The following is a 17434-nucleotide window of genomic DNA, read 5'->3' as shown; positions in this document are numbered from 1 at the left end:
ATCTCCAGATGCTCAGATGTGATGCAGGAATGTACAAAGCACAGGTTGGCATCACCTCTGATGCATGGTGCACCAAACAAGCTTGGGGTGGTTAATATGGAGCAGCCACAATCCCTACCACAGCCCTGATTGGATTCACAGTGTGAAGGGGTCAGCAAGTAGAGTGAAGAAAGCAGTGGAAAGAAAGACACCAAATTCTTGCTTTGCAGATGGAAAGGCAGCAGAGGGAGATGGCCCAAAGAGTAGTATCCACAATGACACAGAGCCACCGTGGGCTGGGAGCATTCAAGTTGTCAACAACCTTGTAGAAAAGGCAGACAAATTCCTGTTTTGTACTTGGGAAGAAGCCAGGTGATGTAATCATCTTATAGGAGGATGGTGAAATACTTTCCATTCCAGCAGTAACTCAAGATGTTAAATAGCAGCTACTAAAGTTAAACATTGTTAAATCAGTATGTCAGGACAGCATCTACCTACGAGTTTATGAAGAGTTGGCTGAGGAACCGGTGGACAGTTAATGTTCACTTTCCATATGCCATGAAATAGTGCAATGTTTAAGAGATGTAGGAAAAAGCTATTTGTTAAATGAGGCAGTTTGGCCTATTTTAGGACTGCCACTGCAACATGGGTACCAGTCAAATAATGATGTGCCAGCAATGGGATTCGGTCAGTGAAGGATTAAGGGAGCGCAGTAACAGCGGTGCCAATCCATGCATATTTATGGAAAACAGATTAAGGCAAATTAGCCTCACATGGTTTTTGATGCAATTACAAGATTGGTTGGGAGAGGTAACAGCGTTAATGCAATGCACCCAAACTTCTGAAAAGCATTTCCCTTGGGAATGCATGATATTTTGATTCAGAAATTAGAGGGTCCGCAGACACTGTGGCACATATTCAACGCATTAAAACTTGGCTGGCTGATGCTGCTATGGTCTGAGATCTAAGCAGGGAATGCAGGTCTGTTTCTACTAGAGCCAACAGGTTTGATTCACGGCTCTGGGCTGTTTAACGTTTTTATCAGTGACCCAGGAGAGAGCCCAAAGTGTTCCTAATAAAGTTAACTGATGACATGGAAGTCATGGTGTGGTACACACTGAAGATGGTCGCCAACACGCAGCAATCTGGATGGGTACAAGCAAGCCACGCGCATTCAATACAAACACATTTCAGATCATGCCTCCTGGGAAAAGGATGCAGGCCACAAGTGGTTTTCTGCTCATAGTCCTGCTGCAAAGGATGAGGTCCTGCCCCAGCAAACAGCTGTGCAAAAGAATACAGCCAAAAACCACCGCCAAAATGGTTAATGTGAAGATGGTATGGAGAAATGTCATGGAGCAAGGTCCCAACCCCCTCCAGCACACAACTGCACTGATCCTTGGGATGCTCTGCCAACTGGAAGGCTGAGGATAGCCAAAAAGCTCTCAGCACACAGAGGGCAGAGGGTCAGGGATTACCCTTAAACAACCACACAGAAACCACAAGTATGGGAACAGAGGCCCCGCTGGACACAGCTCACTGAGGTCCAAGTGCCAGGCAGCAGGGGGCAGGTAAGGAGGCAGGAAGACCACTGGAAGCATTTAAGATAACTCTCCTCTGGAAACATTTATATCACAATTGGCTGTATCTGCTCTAGCTCAACCAGGAATGCTTCCTGTAAGAACTTAATTAACCCTAGGGCCTTACCATTTATTGGCTGAGTCCTGCATTATCTGTGGAAGCCCAGAACCAAAGCAGGCATGGAGCCACGAATAGACGATTATCTTCAAAACATCGTGTCTACATGGGACATGACCGTAACACAGTGGGAACACACCCTTCACAGAGCCCACATGAAGGCCCCATACCTACAAGAACCAATCCAGACCATTTTTTGCAGCCTCTGACAGGGATGGCTGCTCCACGCTGCTCCAGTAGTAATCCCAACAGCCATGCCCCTGCCTTTAGAGCTGGACTGAGGCTCAGTCAGTGCTGGGTTAGTGGAGATGGGCTGTGGCGTTGATGGAGATGGACAGACTGGGTGAGGACATCAACATCCTCCATCCCTGCTCTCCACACCAGGGAAGGAGCAGGGAAGTGTAAGACACCTTGCTATTGCTCTAGCTCAGAAACAACTGTGACCCTAAGAGACAATGCTATGGGTCTCTTACATCACCACCACCTTCTGCAGGACAGAACCATTGGCAAGACCAAGGCTCCCCGTGCTCACTGTTATAGGAACACAATAAAGAAGAGGCTGCCCACTGCACCAGAAGTCCACTGGAAATGGAAGAGAAGCTGGGGATGGAAGCAGAGCACAGCAGCCAGCAGCTGCCATCCCCAAGCAGGCAAAGGCAGTGCTCGACTGCCGTCCAGCTAAAGAGAGAGAGCAAGGAGCACAATGGCTCTGCCTCCTCTGTTGCAGAGCAGAGCCAATGAATAAGGGAGGCAGAGACAGAAATGCGCTTAATATGCTGCTTGGGAGGGACGGGCGGGGGAGAAGGGGGGAAGCAGCCAGACAAAGAACAGGGGGATGGAGAAAAAAAGATGCAGGCAGAGAGCAGGAGAAGGTGAAGCATGGGAGCAGGAGGACGGGGCTGGGCAGTGCGGGGCCCCCGGCAGCGCAGCGGGAAGGAACGGGGCAGGCAGTGTGCGGCCGAGGGGCGATGCAAAGTGCAGAGCCCTGTGGGATTGGCAAGCAGGGCCCAGCAAAATGAAAATCTCTTAACCACACAGAATTGTTAACTGCCCCCAAATCCTTTTGTGCTGGGGCTGCAAGCTTAAAGGAGCTTAAGCTGTTAGATGCATGAACTTCCTCCATAAATATCCCTTGTGTGCAGTGCCGTGAGCAGGCTCGCGTTGTATTAGCCAGATGAAGAGCCCAGCAGAGAAAATGAGCAACTCCTTCCAGTGCTTGCAGCTGCACTGAGGGGCCGGGCCGACCGTTGCTTGGGGTGCACTGAGGCCCATTGGCAGGGCAGCACCCGTGGGCCATCCTTGCCACGTCCCGTTCAGGCTACTGAGTCGTGCGAGAGCACTTCACTCCAAGAGCCAGTTTGGATTTGCTTTTGTTTTGCTTCTGGAAAAGGGCCCAGATTTCCTCCCACCCTTCAAAACACAAAAAAAAACCTGCCGGCCATATGTACGAGCAAGTCCCCCAAGCCAGGAGGCTCACACGCTGCCCATGCAGCAGGGACTGGTACCAGGCAGGGGTGCAGCAGCAGCGGGGCAGTGATGCAGGACTGCACCCACTGGTCCCTCCCCAAGGTGCTTTTAACCCAGCTAGAGAGATAAACCCCTCCCCATCCCCTCTGAGAGCAGAGTGGATGTGCCATCTCTGCCTGGTGGCTCCCCACGTGTCCCATAGGAACCGGAGGAATCCTTCCACTCCTGCAGAGCCCTGGGCTCATCCAGCCCCACAGCCAGAGCTGCCCCACGGAGACGGCGCGCTGCCGGCCACGGCGTGATTGATGACAGTGGGGAGCGTGGGGCTGCATGTGCGCCAGCACCGGCTGCAGAAACAGCTGCTGAGGTACCGGACCTCCCAAAATCCTGCTGCTGCACAAAGAGGAGAGACAGCCTTTCTGCTCTCTCCCTCCACCTCAGCCCCCTTCCTTTCTGGCTGACAAAAATGGGCTCTGCAATGGGCACTTGAAGGGACCGACCCTCGGCTGGGCTGGCACTGGGTCTGGGAAGCGGTGCAAGTCATGAAACTGAAGCTGTATCAGAGCAAAGCACTGTGCAGGGCTGAAGTGAAAAAAAAAACAAAAAACCTCGAAATGGAAAAGCTGACATGAAGTATTTTGGCTTCCTTGTGTTGCTACGAATGCTCCACTTGGGCGTAGTAAAACATCCATCTGGGATTAGCCAGGCTCCCTCTGCATGCTGTGCTGCAGCAGGACTCTCAGCAGCCACAGCCCTGCTGCAGCTGAAGTACTCTTGGTCATCACTAATGGGGAGAGGAGAGCCACATGGTGTCCCAGCAAGCAGCAGCAAGGGTATCAAACATCCCCACACACAGCAAGACCTGCAGGTGGATGCCCCTCAAAGTGAGCAGTCCAAGGAGAAGCCACGTAGTAAAGGGAAGATCTCCACAAAAGGCTTCACTTCTGTTCCTTTGGCTTCAACATGTAATTCCTACATCACTTTCAGACTTTGACATTTCTTCTTATGTCCTCCTCAGACTCCCTTTTAGTCCTCCCCCACTCCTTGCCCCTGTGAAAGGCCCTGTTTCAGCTTCTCCTGCTAAGGGCTCAGGGCATCCCTCAGCAGCAAGGCACCCCACTGAGCCCAGGGGAGATCAGTAGGGAACACGGGATTCAAGGAGAGTGCTCTGAACGTGGTCCTGCAGGAGAACCCCAGGTCAACCTTTGCCTGCTCGAGATGGACACTGAGTTGTTGTGACTGCATGGCCCTGCTGCTGCTGGTGTGATGGCAGAGGAACCACCACAGCCATTCAGCCTGCAGCCCCAACCAAGTGTGGCCAGACATTTCCCTCTCTAGAATGTCCATTTCCCACCACCACCACCTTCCCCACACTTGCTTGGTGCTGCCCAGCTGCCTCTTCATGAAGCAAGCAGAGAGGAGAAGCAGCTCCTTCCTTGCACAGTTCTGCAGTGCCTACTGACGTATCTATAATTGATCTCAGAAATTCCAGCTCTGCTCAGTGTGTTGATGCTATCAAAACCATAATGGGATTTTGATGTTCAAATGGGACAGGGAGGAAGAATCAGTTTGCCAAATGCTGCAGTTTGCTTTGGTTTGCTCTTTTTGTCCTGTTCTGCAGCCCTTCCACTTCCCCACATCTTTCTCCCCAACCCCAGCACCTCTGAGCACATCCACCCCAGCGCACTACAGATAAGCATACCTGCTTAGGTGCAACCAAAGAGGAAACTCCCTCTCTTCTGGACTCTCTGCACTTTCTCTTCTTCCCCAGTTCCACCCCAGCCCCAGACTGCTGGGAGGTGGTTGCAGAGCAGAGGCACAGCTCAGTGGCTGAGTGTCCCTCTTGGGGAGCACAAGAGGCAGCAGCGACTGCACAGCACCCAGACTCTGCAGACCCAGAGCTAAGGCAGAACCCCTCCAATGGAGAGAGGAACCCAAGTTCCTTGAGAAGTCCCTCCCAGCTTGCAGATCACAGCCTCAAAAGCACCAATGCAAGCACAGCAGTGAGATGAGCACGTGAGGAGCAAAGAGAAAGGGTTACCTCTGCAGACGGTCCCATTCTCCACCGACTCGTAGCCCGGCCTGCACATGCAGCGGCCGATGGGCACCAGCCACTCTCCATCCCCATTGCAGTACAGCTTGATTGGCACATCCACCTCCTCTGCATTGCTGATGCACGTCCCCCGGGCTGCCACCAGAGATGTGCTCTCTGCTCCCGAAAGGGTTTCCTGGAAGACCGCCCCGTTCTGGATCACACGGGGACACTTGCGGTAAAAGACACGGACTGCAATCAAGGACATGCAGCCCCCATAGTCCTGGAAGGCCAGGTAGAAACCATTTTTGGAGACAGGCCCAAAACTGCGCACCTCGGTGTTAATCTTCATCACCCGCCCACCAAGGTCCACCTGCGAGAAGCTCTCGTCGGCAGCAATTGTATCTACCTTCATCCAAGGGTTTTCCATCCAGTTAGGAAAAGTCTTGGTGGCAGAGTCAAAGTCTGATTCGTAGTAATAGAGATTAAAAGTCTCCTTACAGGAACCCGGGACGTTGGGGATGCTGCTGCAGTCCCGAACGGAGAATTTCATTTCCACGTGGATGCGGTGCGCTCCTCGCCTCCGGATGTACTTGGTCCGCAGCCAGTTGTTTTGGCTGGACTCAAAGACATTGCACACCTGGTAGGTGCGGATGGTGTTCATGTTCTCATCGTATCCACTCACCTCTTCCCACTGCAGACAGGACACAAACAGTCAATGGAGCTGAACAGGCATTCAGAGCATTAAACACGGGGTCCCCACCTGCTCTGCCTCTTCCAGGCACCATGCAGGCATGCTGTCCCAGCAGAAGCCGTGCCACATCATACCACCACATCACCCCAACCCTACGTGTCTCCAGAGGGGTCTGACCCACGTGGCACCCCGGTGGCTTTATGGCAAAACCTCCCTGCATGTGGTCCGGGTGTGGCAGGGCACCGTAGGGCCATGCACTCCATCTGCAGCAGTAATGTCTTTAGCAGGGGCTCTCGCCCGTCGGCTACACCGTCCTGCAGTGGCCTCCTCTTAGCTGCTGAGCCTCATGGCTAAGTAACACGATGCCTTCAGCAGATGTATTCCCACCGGTGCCGCTACAGTTACAACCGTAACAGACAGACCCTGCTTTATAACATGACTGTAAAACCTCCTTCCAGGCTGCAACCTGAGTGCCATGCAAGGTGCAGGGTGCCAGAGGGACAGCAAAGCCCCTCTGCAGCTCTGGAGGAGTCTCCATAGAGCTCAAGGCAGCTACAGCATACCCACACCTGCACCCTCTGCACAATGGCCCTGTTCTGCTCTCTGCCCTTTTGTCCAAACTCTCAGCTCTCATTGCTGTCTTCACCCTTTGTAGGGTAGGGAGACACTTCAGGGCAGGTCAGAGATGGGATATGCCCACCAGGATCCATCAGGATGTCTATGATTGAGGTCGATATGCTGATGGATATCTTGGGAGGAGGAAGGTAAAGGTGAAGGAACAGGAAGATGCTCAGAGGGCAGGAGCACATCTCCTATGAAGAAAGGCTGAGGGAGCTGGGGGTGTTCAGCCTGGGGAAGAGAAAGCTCTGCGGAGACCTCATCATCACCTTCTAGTACTTAAAGCAAGCATATAAACAGGAGGAAGATCAATTTTTTATACTGTCTGATAGTGATAGGACCAGAGGTTGTGTTTTTAAACTAACAGAGAGGAGATTCAAGATAAATGTCAGGAGGAAATTCTTTACTCAGAGAGCAAGGAGGTCCTGGCACTGCTGCCCAGAGAAGTGTGGATGCTCTATGCCCAAAGCCATGGATGGGCCCTGGGCAGCCTGAGCTGGAGGGGGGCAGCCAGCCCGTGGCAGGGCTTGGAACTGGGTGGGCTTTAATGTCCCTTTCAACCCATTTCTGTGATTCTATGAACGTTGCATTCTGTCATAGGTTTGTGTGATGCCAACTGTCAATGGAGCAAGAGGAGAGCGAGCACATGAGATTCCCCTGCCCCAACACCCTTTGTGCCTCCCTCCACTCCAGCCTCCAGTGGGGAGAGGAGAGAGGAGGGCAGGTCTGGGGAAGCTTATGAAGGAAACCACAAGGCTATCCAGTCAGGTGGAATGGCCGTTTACGAGCCTGTTTGTAAACCTGCTCAAGTGGAAGCCAAGCAGCTTCCCATGGACATGAAATCCAATGTGCAGAGCACAATCCTGCCCGGGGTGCAGGACTTGTCCACAGTGCAGCCCTGCTGTCATCGCATCCCTGCACTCAGGGCTGCAAAGGGAGGCTCCCGAGATGAGAGACAGATTGCTTTTTGCACATCAAGGCTAACAAACAGAAGGCTGTCAGAGAAGATCCACAAACAGCTCCAACCATTTCTGATCGGCCGTGGCTGCAAATCTGCTACCGTTGCAAGGAAAGGAGAAGGAGAGCATCCTCACAGAATGCAGGGGGAGCATTTGATTTCTTTTCCATAAATAAATTTGGTGTGCTAGTGGGACAGAAAAACAGGATTTACCCAATTTTTAGGGAGGAATCATGGACAAAATATAAAGAATCAGTTTCTTCCTCCGGCATGGCTCTGCTCTGCCTGGAGCTCTCACCCCAAAGCTCTGTGTTGGCCACCAGGACCCACCTACCTGCTCCACGAGCTGGGGCTGCTCAGACCCTACAACGCCCTGCTCCCTTCTCACAGCTGGGAGTGAAAGTCACTCCCGTGCATCAGCCCCTGTTCTTCCTCAGCGCTTAATTAGAAGCCTCTCCCTTTCTCCTCGCTCTCTAATTAACATGCCGGGAACTCAAAAGAAGAAGGCAGCACAATAATACGGAGAGACGGCTTCCAGCAGGCCCAGGCCTCATTACTGTGGGGCTGGCGAGCCGGGAGCAAGGCGTGCTTTACATATGGAAAAACTGCAAACAAGAAAGGCTGGGCGAGGAGAGAAAAAGACTTGACCTCTGCTCCTGCCCATTGTGGGCCTGTCATCCCCCCTCGGCGGCCAGGCCGGTGTTGGCGGGGCTTTATCATGGTGATGGGGCCTGGAGCCCGAGCCCTGCATCCCAGCTCTGGGCAGGCAGAGGAGGCCGCTCCTGCAGGGTTTAATCTCCTCAACACAGGCTTTGCTCGGACATTTCTTTTCTTCTGCCAGGCTGGTCCAGGGAGCGGGCTTGCTGTCAGGTCTGGGGTGAGGCCTAGAGGAATGTCTTCATCCAGCCCTCCTGGTGCCTTGGTGGGGCTGGGTGCGGGGAAGAAGGGAAAAAAGGGAAAGAAAGAAGGGAAAGAAAGAAAGAAGGGAAAGAAAGAAAGAAGGGAAAGGAAGAAAGAAGGGAAAGGAAGGAAGGAAGGAAGGAAGGAAGGAAGGAAGGAAGGAAGGAAGGAAGGAAGGAAGGAAGGAAGGAAGGAAGGAAGGAAGGAAGGAAGGAAGAAAAGAAGGAAGGAAGGAAGGAAGGAAGGAAGGAAGGAAGGAAGGAAGGAAGGAAGGAGGAAGGAAGGAAGGAAAGAAGGAAAGAAGGAAGGAAGGAAGGAAGGAAGGAAGGAAGGAAGGAAGGAAGGAAGGAAGGAAGGAAGGAAGGAAGGAAGGAAGGAAGGAAGGAAGGAAAGAAGGAAGGAAGGAAGGAAGGAAGGAAGGAAGGAAGGAAGGAAGGAAGGAAGGAAGGAAGGAAGGAAGGAAGGAAGGAAGGAAAGAAGGAAGGAAGGAAGGAAGGAAGGAAGGAAGGAAGGAAGGAAGGAAGGAAGGAAGGAAGGAAGGGAGGAAGGAAGGGAGGAAGGAAGGGAGAAAGAAAGGGAGAAAGAAAGAAAGAAAGAAAGAAAGAAAGAAAGAAAGAAAGAAAGAAAGAAAGAAAGAAAGAAAGAAAGAAAGAAAGAAAGAAAGAAAGAAAGAAAGAAAGAAAGAAGGGAAAAAAGGGAAAGGGGAAAGGGAAAAGCAGAAAGGGAAAGGGAGAAAAATGGAAAGGGGAAAGGGGAAATGGGAAAGAGAAACGGGGAAGGGAAAGAGGAATCAGTGAAGAGGATAATGAAGAAAGGAAGGGGGAAATAGGAAAGGGAAAGAGAAAAGGGCATGGGGAAATGGGAAAGGAGAAAAGGGAATGGGGAAAGGAAAGGGGAAAAGGAAAATGGGAAAGGAAAATGGAAAAAGTGAAAAGGGAAAGAGGAAGAGGAAAAGGCGATAGGGGAAAAGGGAAAGGGGAAAAGAGGATGGGAGAAGGGGAAATGGGAAAGGGGAAAAGAGAACAGGAGAAGGGGAAATGGGAGAGGGAAAGAGGGAAAGGGGAAAGGGGGGAAAGGAAAGGGGGAAGGTTAAAGGAAAATGGGAAAGGAGGAAAAGGGGAAGGGAGAAGGGAAAGGGAAAGGAGGAAAGGGAAAGGGGAAGAGGAAAAGGGAAAGGGGAAGAAAGGAAAAGGGAGAGAGAAAGGGGAAATGGAAAAAATGGAAAAGGGAAAAAGGGAAAGGAGAAAAGGGAAAGAGAAAAAGAGAAACGGGAAAGGGGAAAAGGAAAAAAACAAAAAGAAAAAGGGGAAATGGGAAAGGGAAAGGGGAAAGGGGAAAAGCAGAGTCTCTGGGCTTGGGCCAGGCTGGCTTTGGCTACGTAACATGAGGGCAAGTGTGATGCCAGACCAGCAGGCACGGCTTGGCTCAGGGCACTGCAAGGGTTCCCTGCCAGCCCTACCTCCACCCCAGCTCTAGCTGGTGGAACACAGGGAGCCGTCTGGGGGTGGTGGACACTGTGGCCCTAAGCTGCTCCTGGCCACTGCAGGCAGAGAGTGGGGGGATGCTCTGAAGCACTCTGATGTCTCAAGCAAACCTGGTGAGACACAGAGGTGGCTGCACCTTTTCCATGGATGCAGAGATACCATTTTTATACTATTCCCACCACATCTTTTCATTCAGCCACAGCACCTCAGTTCAGCAGGTGACTTCCCCACCTATGTTTGCTTGCAGTCAGAGACCCCAGATTGGGAACCCAAGTCCCATAAAGCAAGAGGATAACTCACCCCTGAGGGAGGATGCACCATCCAGCCCAGCTCTGCCGTGGCTGTTGTGGAGTCCATCAGTGTCTCTGCAGGAGGAAGGGGAAACAAGGAGTCAGTCCATCACCTTCCAGTTACATTTGCAAAAGTGGAACACTTTTTCTCTGCCTTCTGCATGGTAGGCAGTATCCTCGGCCATGCAGCAGTGGATAGGAAGGAAAAGCACTTCAAGGACTTGCCATACTTAAAAATTAAACCAACATTAAAGCCAATTTTCCAGGCAATTTGGGCAGAAATAGGTCAGATGCTGCTATCGCTAATCAGCACTGAACAGCGGCAGAGGATGGCTTAGGAAGGTCACACTGCATGCACAAGCAAGACACAAACATGAAATCCATCTTGCAGCTTCAATTTCCCTGCCCTCCCAATTACTACAGAACAGGCAAGGAAAGAGTCCCTTTTTACAGCTCTGCAGCTCTCAAGAAAAAGCACCATATGTACAAGGTGTACACCCACCCACCTTCACACTGCTCACAGGAGAGCACCAATATAGTCAAGATGTCCAGTCATCAGCCTACAGATCCAACAGACAGCCCTGATACCGTCAAGATCTCCAATCACCAGCCTACAGATCCAACAGACAGCCACAATACAGTCAAGGCCTCCAGCCATCATCCTGCAGGCCCAAAAAACAACCCTGATACAGTCAAGATTTCCAGTCATCAGCCAACAGAACCACAGACAGCCCTGATATAGTCAAGATCTCCAATCACCAGCCTACAGACCCAACAGACAGCCCCAATGCAGTCAAGACCTCCAATCACCAAACAGATCCAGCAAATAGTCCCAGTATAGTCAAGATCTCCCCCCACCAGCCTACAGACTCAACACGACAGCCCCAATATAGTAAAGATTCTCCCACCACCAGCCTACAGACCCAAAGAACAGCCCCAATATAGTAAAGATTCTCCCACCACCAGCCTACAGACCCAAAGAACAGCCCCAACATAGTTAATATCTCCAACCACAGGCCTAAAGACCCACACACAGCCACGATACAGTCAGTGTCTCCAGCCACCAGCCTACACACCCAACACAGTACCACTTCCCATGGCCAGAGCAGAGGCGGAGAGCCCCTGGCTATAACTACGTCCTGCTCCTGACCACTAAAAACCCAAGCACCCTGCCACAAATTCCCAAAAAGCATCTCCACCTTCTCCACTTTCACTGCTTTGAACAAAAACGAAGGAAAGAAAGATCAGCACTGTGCAGATCCATCGCTTAAAGAGATAAGGCTAGATGCAGAGATGGCAAAATGACTTTTATTCAGTCCACGTAAACTCCCTTTTCCCATTAGTAAGCCAAAAAGTGCCTCGGCACAGATATGCTCCTTGCACCTACTTCTGGCAGTAAATCATTTTCAGACTGTGGGTTGTTACTCACTCCTGCTTAGAGCCAGCGGTTTCCAGTTCACAGGAAACCAGCATTTCAAAATTTGGTTTTATTCCAAAAGTAAAAAGCAAAAATAGTTCTTTTCAAATTTTTCCCACTACGAAGAGTTCTGGAAAACAGCTCGTCCAAAAATGTTGTCATTCAGATTTATGAAATTTCTTTTTAAACTGAGCGTTTGTTTACATAGCTTAATAACAGTGTTTATTTTATCAAAGTATCTAGCTTTTTCATTAAAACACCAGTGCCACTTTGATCTAGAAGGAGAACAACATTCTTCACCCAGTGCTAGCTAGGAGCTGCACTACTCAAAAAAAACAATGCTAAATATGTTGATTTATCTTAACTATTGATGACACTGACTATCACGCAGAAGAAGATGCACTCTAAAATAGCGTAATTGCCCAAATAAAAACAATTTTTTGAAGCATTTTGCATTTTCTTCCAGGAAAATATGGTGCAATGGGCATGTGCCCAGCTCAGTGCTGAAGCACACTTTGCCCATAGCCCTCACCGTTGCCCCTTATCCTCTGCTGAAGAGTTGCACATGGCCTTAAGATGCCGTAGGGGAGAATCACGTTGGGTATTAGGAACAATTTCTTCTTGGAAAGAGTGTTGAGATGTTGGCACAGCTGCACAGGGAGGTGGTGGGGTCACCATCCCTGGAGGCGTTCAGTGTGGAGATGTGGCACTGAGGGACGTGTGGGCATATGGTGGGCTGGGTTGGGGTTGGACTGGATGCTCTTAGACATCTTCTCCAACCTTAATGATTCTATGATTCCATCCCCTTGGAGCAACACACCTACCTGAGCTGGCTCAAGGACATCCCAATTTGACACGGTAACAAGGAGCAGAAAACTGCAGGTTTCAAGCAGATTTTTCTAAAGGTCAATTATCTTCTCATAAAAAAATATATCTTCTCCTACTTTAAAACTGAATTTATGCTGCTCAGCTGCCAGTTATTAGATTTCTTTTTACTTTCAGACTCTGTTATCCAAAACCTCCTTTTCCTCTTGTGCTGCTCAAGGGTGGCAAATGAATCATCTCCCAGCCTTCCCCAAGGTAACCAGAGTAACTGAGAGCCTTTCATCCTAAAACAGGTCCCCTTCTCTGGGGCTCCTGTTCATCTTTCTTTATGCAGGATGGACCCCAAAACTGCATCCCCACAGCACACAGCTGTAACATCCCTTTGTGTGACTTTTTGCACATCTTTTCTAGCAAATTGCTGTCCTGGCCAAAGTCCAGAAAGCATGTGGAGATCAGTTGACATGTTAGCATTTGGCAGTAGTTGCCTGAATTCCATAAAATCGTGAATAACCGATCTCCACGAATCAGAGCAAACCTCATTAGCAGCACTGTCTGCGAATGTGCATGTGAAGCCAGGTTGGATTTCAAGGGTGGGGGTGCATTTGTTCCTTCACTGATGCTTGACCTCAAAGCACACTACAATTGCCTTACTGCCTAAATAATCACAGAATCACACAGTGGTCTGGGTTGCAAGGGACCCTAAAGCCCACCAGCCCCAACCCCTGCTGTGGGCTGGCTGCTCCCCACCAGGTCAGGCTGCCCAGGGCCCCATCCAAGCTGCCCATGGGCACCTGCAGGGATGGGGCAACCCCAAAAATAATGGTATGCCACAGAGCTACCTTGCGTGTGTACCCGGACAAAAGCATCTCACACTCACCATGTCTCATCCTTGGGAAGTTGCCTACTGCTATACAAAGGGAGCACACACTTCAGCAAATAAAACCAGGAGAGATGTCCAGTGAACCACTGTATTTCTCACCTGCAGAGTATTCCCTCTGCCTCTCTCCCCACACTGATCAGTTCAGACCTCCACAGCAAGAGGCAGCAGAAGGCAGGAGCTTTGGGTCTCAAGACATCAGCTGTACATGGGGTGAATCACCAACACGAGCCGTGACAAGCCCCCAGAACCCATCACTGCAAACCACGGAGGAGAGAAACTCCCTGCTTCAACCAGCAAATCTGGCAGCTTTGCTCACTGTCACGGCTGACTCCTTCACGGTGCCATCCTCCAGGTTTGGCAGCAGATGTGGGCACCCTGCACAGAGCATCGATCCTTTGGCGATGGTGACGATGCACTACTAAGCCCCCAGGGGTGGCAGCGGTGGGTGCCTGGCCCCCAGCCCACCTCTGGCGGCTGCCTACAGTCGCAGCTCAGTGAAAAGCTCCTGCCGGAGCAGCGTTTTCTCAATATCTTTGTTTGTGTTATTCCCTCCCGTGTGTTTATCCGCGGATTCACATGCTACCCACAGCACTCTAAATAAATCTACAGCTGCTCGAAACTAGCAGACGCAACTCTGGCCTGCCTCCCACCAGAAACCACACTGCTCCCCACGGGATGGTTAGGAGATAAGTGCCTGTCCTTTTCACTTTGAAGATGCTTTCAATAAGCAGCTCTCTGCCAGTGCTGGGGCCGCTGCCGGCACGGCCAGGGGAGGCACTGCAGCTATGGAGCATCTCAGGGTCTGCAGCCTCTGCCACGCTCTAGGATCCAGCTCGAGCACTTTGCATACAGAGATGCATCACTGTCACCACGCTGCAACCTCTGGGATGCTCATGGTTATGCTCAGACACCAGGTGGCTGACCTGGGAGAGAGGCTCCTGCACTTCTGGATGCTTTTCCTGCTGCTCAGCCATGAGTGAAGTGAGCATGGGGGTCTCAACTGCACTGGCTTGGAGAAGGGAAGGCTCCAGGGAGAGCTCACTGTGCCCTTCCAACACTTGAAGGGAGCATATGAACAGGAGGGGGAACGGCTGTTTACAAGGGTGGATAGTGATAGGACAAGGGGGAATGGTCTTAAACTGAGACACAGAAAGTTCAGGTTGGACATTAGGAGGAAGTTTTTCACACAGAGGGTGGTGAGGCACTGGAACAGGTTGCCCGAGGAGGCTGTGATGCCCCATCCCTGCAGGCATTCAAGGCCAGGCTGGATGTGGCTCTGGGCAGCCTGGGCTGCTGGTTGGCGACCTGCACATAGCAGGGGGTTGGAACTGGATGAGCACTGTGGTCCTTTTCAACCCAGGCCATTCTATGATTCTATGACTTTTCCCACCTGAGACTGGTGAGCAGAGGACAAAGCGCTGGCTGTGACCAGAGAAAGGAGACTGGAGAATGACAGGAGCAAAGGATAGTGGCAGAGAGGCTGGAAGGGATTAACAGAGGATCTGTGCACACTGCAGACACACTTCTCTGTGTCCGGAAAAACAACGTCCATGGAGTTTTGCCAATTTCGACCAATTTAGACCATCTGGACCTGAGTTTCTCAGAAGTCCTGGTAAATCCTTTGCATCTGCAGGCTCCAAACTCGTTGCAGATAAAGAAACAGCTGGACAAATAAATAGCCCCACAGATAGCTGAAGCCTCCACCCTCATTTTTCCACCCACAACTTTTTCCTTTCCCCTCGCACTTCTCACATCAGTCCCTCCCTCAGAGCAGGAAAGCTGCCAGCTCCTAATAACACAGGGTGCAAACTTGGAGGTTGGCCTGGGATCCTATTAGCCATCTTCAAGGCCAGGCTGGATGTGGCTCTGGGCAGCCTGGTCTGGTGGATGGTGACTCTGAATATAGCTGGGGGGTTGAAACGAGATCATCATTGTGGTCTTTTCAACCCAGGCCATTCTATGATTCTATGGTCAGTGTTGCACATACAAAGGCAACAAGTTGCCCGAGTATCACTGATGGAGCAAAACCCCAAATCGAGGCACACACAGGTCAGACTGCCTCATCACCATCTCCCACAGGAATGCACCCCCATCAGATGAACCCACGCTGGAGTGACACTGAAGTGGGGCTGGATGAAGCTCTGTGCTACAGCTCAGCAGAACACCGAGCTGCTCCATGCAGGCACATGTGCTCCTGGAGCAGCCATTCCAGCCTGGCCTCACGCGCAGCCACCGCATCCCTATGCAGGAGGGGCGGTTAATGAGAAACCCGTCTGTCCCCCCGCCCCAAAGAGCTCTTGCTGCAGATCTATTTATCCTTCCAGAAGTTGAAAGGCCCCTCTCTGCCTCCTGTGCTTTACTGGAGCCTTATTATAATATTTTTGCCAGCAAGAGCTAAGAGGGGCTGAGCAAACCCAGTGGCCTTTCCCTGCAGCACCGAGTTTTGCTTTGCCTGGCCGATGGCCAGCGGAACAAACTGAAACCCAATCCCCCCCGGCCGACCCGCTGGCGCAGTAACAGCACGCTGCATTGTGAGCCGGCGGCTACAGGATATTTTGGATACTTCACTCAGGGATCCACTTAAACTCCAAGAGGGAGAGTGATTGATAGGGAGCAAGACGAAGCAAGGACTGAGCCGGGATGGGGACTGCCCGCATCCTGCCTTGGGCCTGAAGCCCCAAAGGAAACCCCAAGGACAGCCATACCGTGCTGCAGGAGCGAGTTGTGCTGGAGGTCCCAGTGTGTGAGAATACAGGAGCAGGCAGGTATTCTGTTTTTCAGTGCCTTTCCCTGAGAAATCAGGTCCAGATAAATAGAGAGATCCATAAACAGAGGCAGCGTCCAGCATCTCCATCACCCAGAGCACATTCAGCCTCCTGGGGGCTAACAGGTAAGAAGGGGAACCCTGGAGATATTGCACAGTTCTAACAAGGGAAAGGTACTGCCACTTTTTGGAGCCCCTGTGGAGCAGAAGCCAGCCCCAGAGGCAGCAGCAGGAAAGAATGGGGCTCAGCTGTGCCCACTGGGATGCTCACACCCATCTCCTTGAGATGCTCAGGCAGGGCAGGCATCCCATTAGGACAGACCTGCAGGGCACCCTGCCTGCAACACCACAATTCTGCATCACCCCTGCATTTTTCTGCAGTGTAACGGGGGTTGCCTTGGGCTGAACTGTGCTTTCCCTGCTCCCACACAGGTCTCTCTCCCTACTCCCTGCTCCCTCACACCCTCTACGTGTCTGCATAACTGGATTTATCCCCAGGGCACAAAACCCAGGACTGATTGATGCTGTGTGGGCATTCCCATGGCCTCTCCAGCCACTACCATCCAAAGGGGTCGCAGGCTCTGCCATGCATGGTGCTGGCTGCTCCACTGCCAGAAAGCTTAAAGCCAGTAGCAAACCCCCCTAAGAGAGGGGACAAGCCCAATTCTTGCAGGTCATCCAAGCACATCTTGCTTTCCAATTAACCCATCCATACAAAGTAATGCTGCCAGACAGGGCTGCCCAGCTCATTCACCTTACAAGAGGAATACAGCCTGGCTCCGGCACCTGGGAAGACTGAGAGTGGCTGGGACTCCACAAAGAACTCAGATTTGGGGATCTTTCAGGCTCGGGGCTCTGTTGCAGATGCAGGTTAGGCTGGCTGTGGGTGATAACCATGCTCAGCCTGGCTGCTAGGCTGCCCAGAGCCATCACTGCCCACACATTGCTCCTGCTTTCCTGCCACCATTTGGTCCAGCAGTCAGCAGAAACCTGATAACCAAATCAGAGCCACAGAAAGCTGCTCCAGCAGCACCAGGGACTGCAGCCCTCGCTGGTAGCATCTTCCCCAGGAGGAGCCGGCGTTTGTAGGTGGTCTGAGTTCAGACAAGGGCAGGCTGCAAGCAGAGACAATGCAGATGCTAAATGCCAGCGAGCAGAGGCCCTCCTGCTGCTCCCGGGAATGCAGTAGCCACACAGAGAAGGCACAGATGCAGACGTTTAACAGCCACTGCTACTGTCAGCACTGATGACTCGGGCTCTGCAGTTGCACCAACCCCACTGTCTGCAGGACGTGTAGCAGGAGGGTTAGCAAAGACTCATCCCTGCCCACATCCTCTTCTCCCATCCCAACAGGACAAGCCAAGTAAGGCCAGGACACAGGGAGGCCACGGTGGCCCAGAAGGGCAGGGTGCAGCTGTGTGCCCCTGG

At 51.7% G+C, this 17434-nt stretch overlaps 1 protein-coding gene across 4 annotated transcripts in view; it reads right to left on the bottom strand.

Moving 5' to 3' along the window:
* The window catches only part of EPHB2 (EPH receptor B2), a 103324-nt gene that overhangs the window by 61787 nt on the left and 24103 nt on the right, over positions 1–17434 (bottom strand). For all 4 annotated transcript variants that reach the window (XM_090123142.1, XM_031607974.2, XM_090123143.1 and 1 more), the window contains exons 2-3: positions 10131–10195; positions 5186–5870 (exon numbers count right to left, since the gene is read on the bottom strand). In XM_090123142.1, coding sequence (XP_089979268.1) covers positions 5186–5870; positions 10131–10195 — 750 coding nt within the window. The remainder of the gene's footprint in view (positions 1–5185; positions 5871–10130; positions 10196–17434) is intronic.

This window comes from Phasianus colchicus, chromosome 22 (assembly GCF_987193195.1).
Source record: "Phasianus colchicus chromosome 22, bPhaCol1.hap1.1, whole genome shotgun sequence".
NCBI lineage: Eukaryota > Metazoa > Chordata > Aves > Galliformes > Phasianidae > Phasianus > Phasianus colchicus.
Note: the sequence above shows the minus strand (reverse complement) of the source record. Positions and strands in the feature narration are given on the sequence as shown.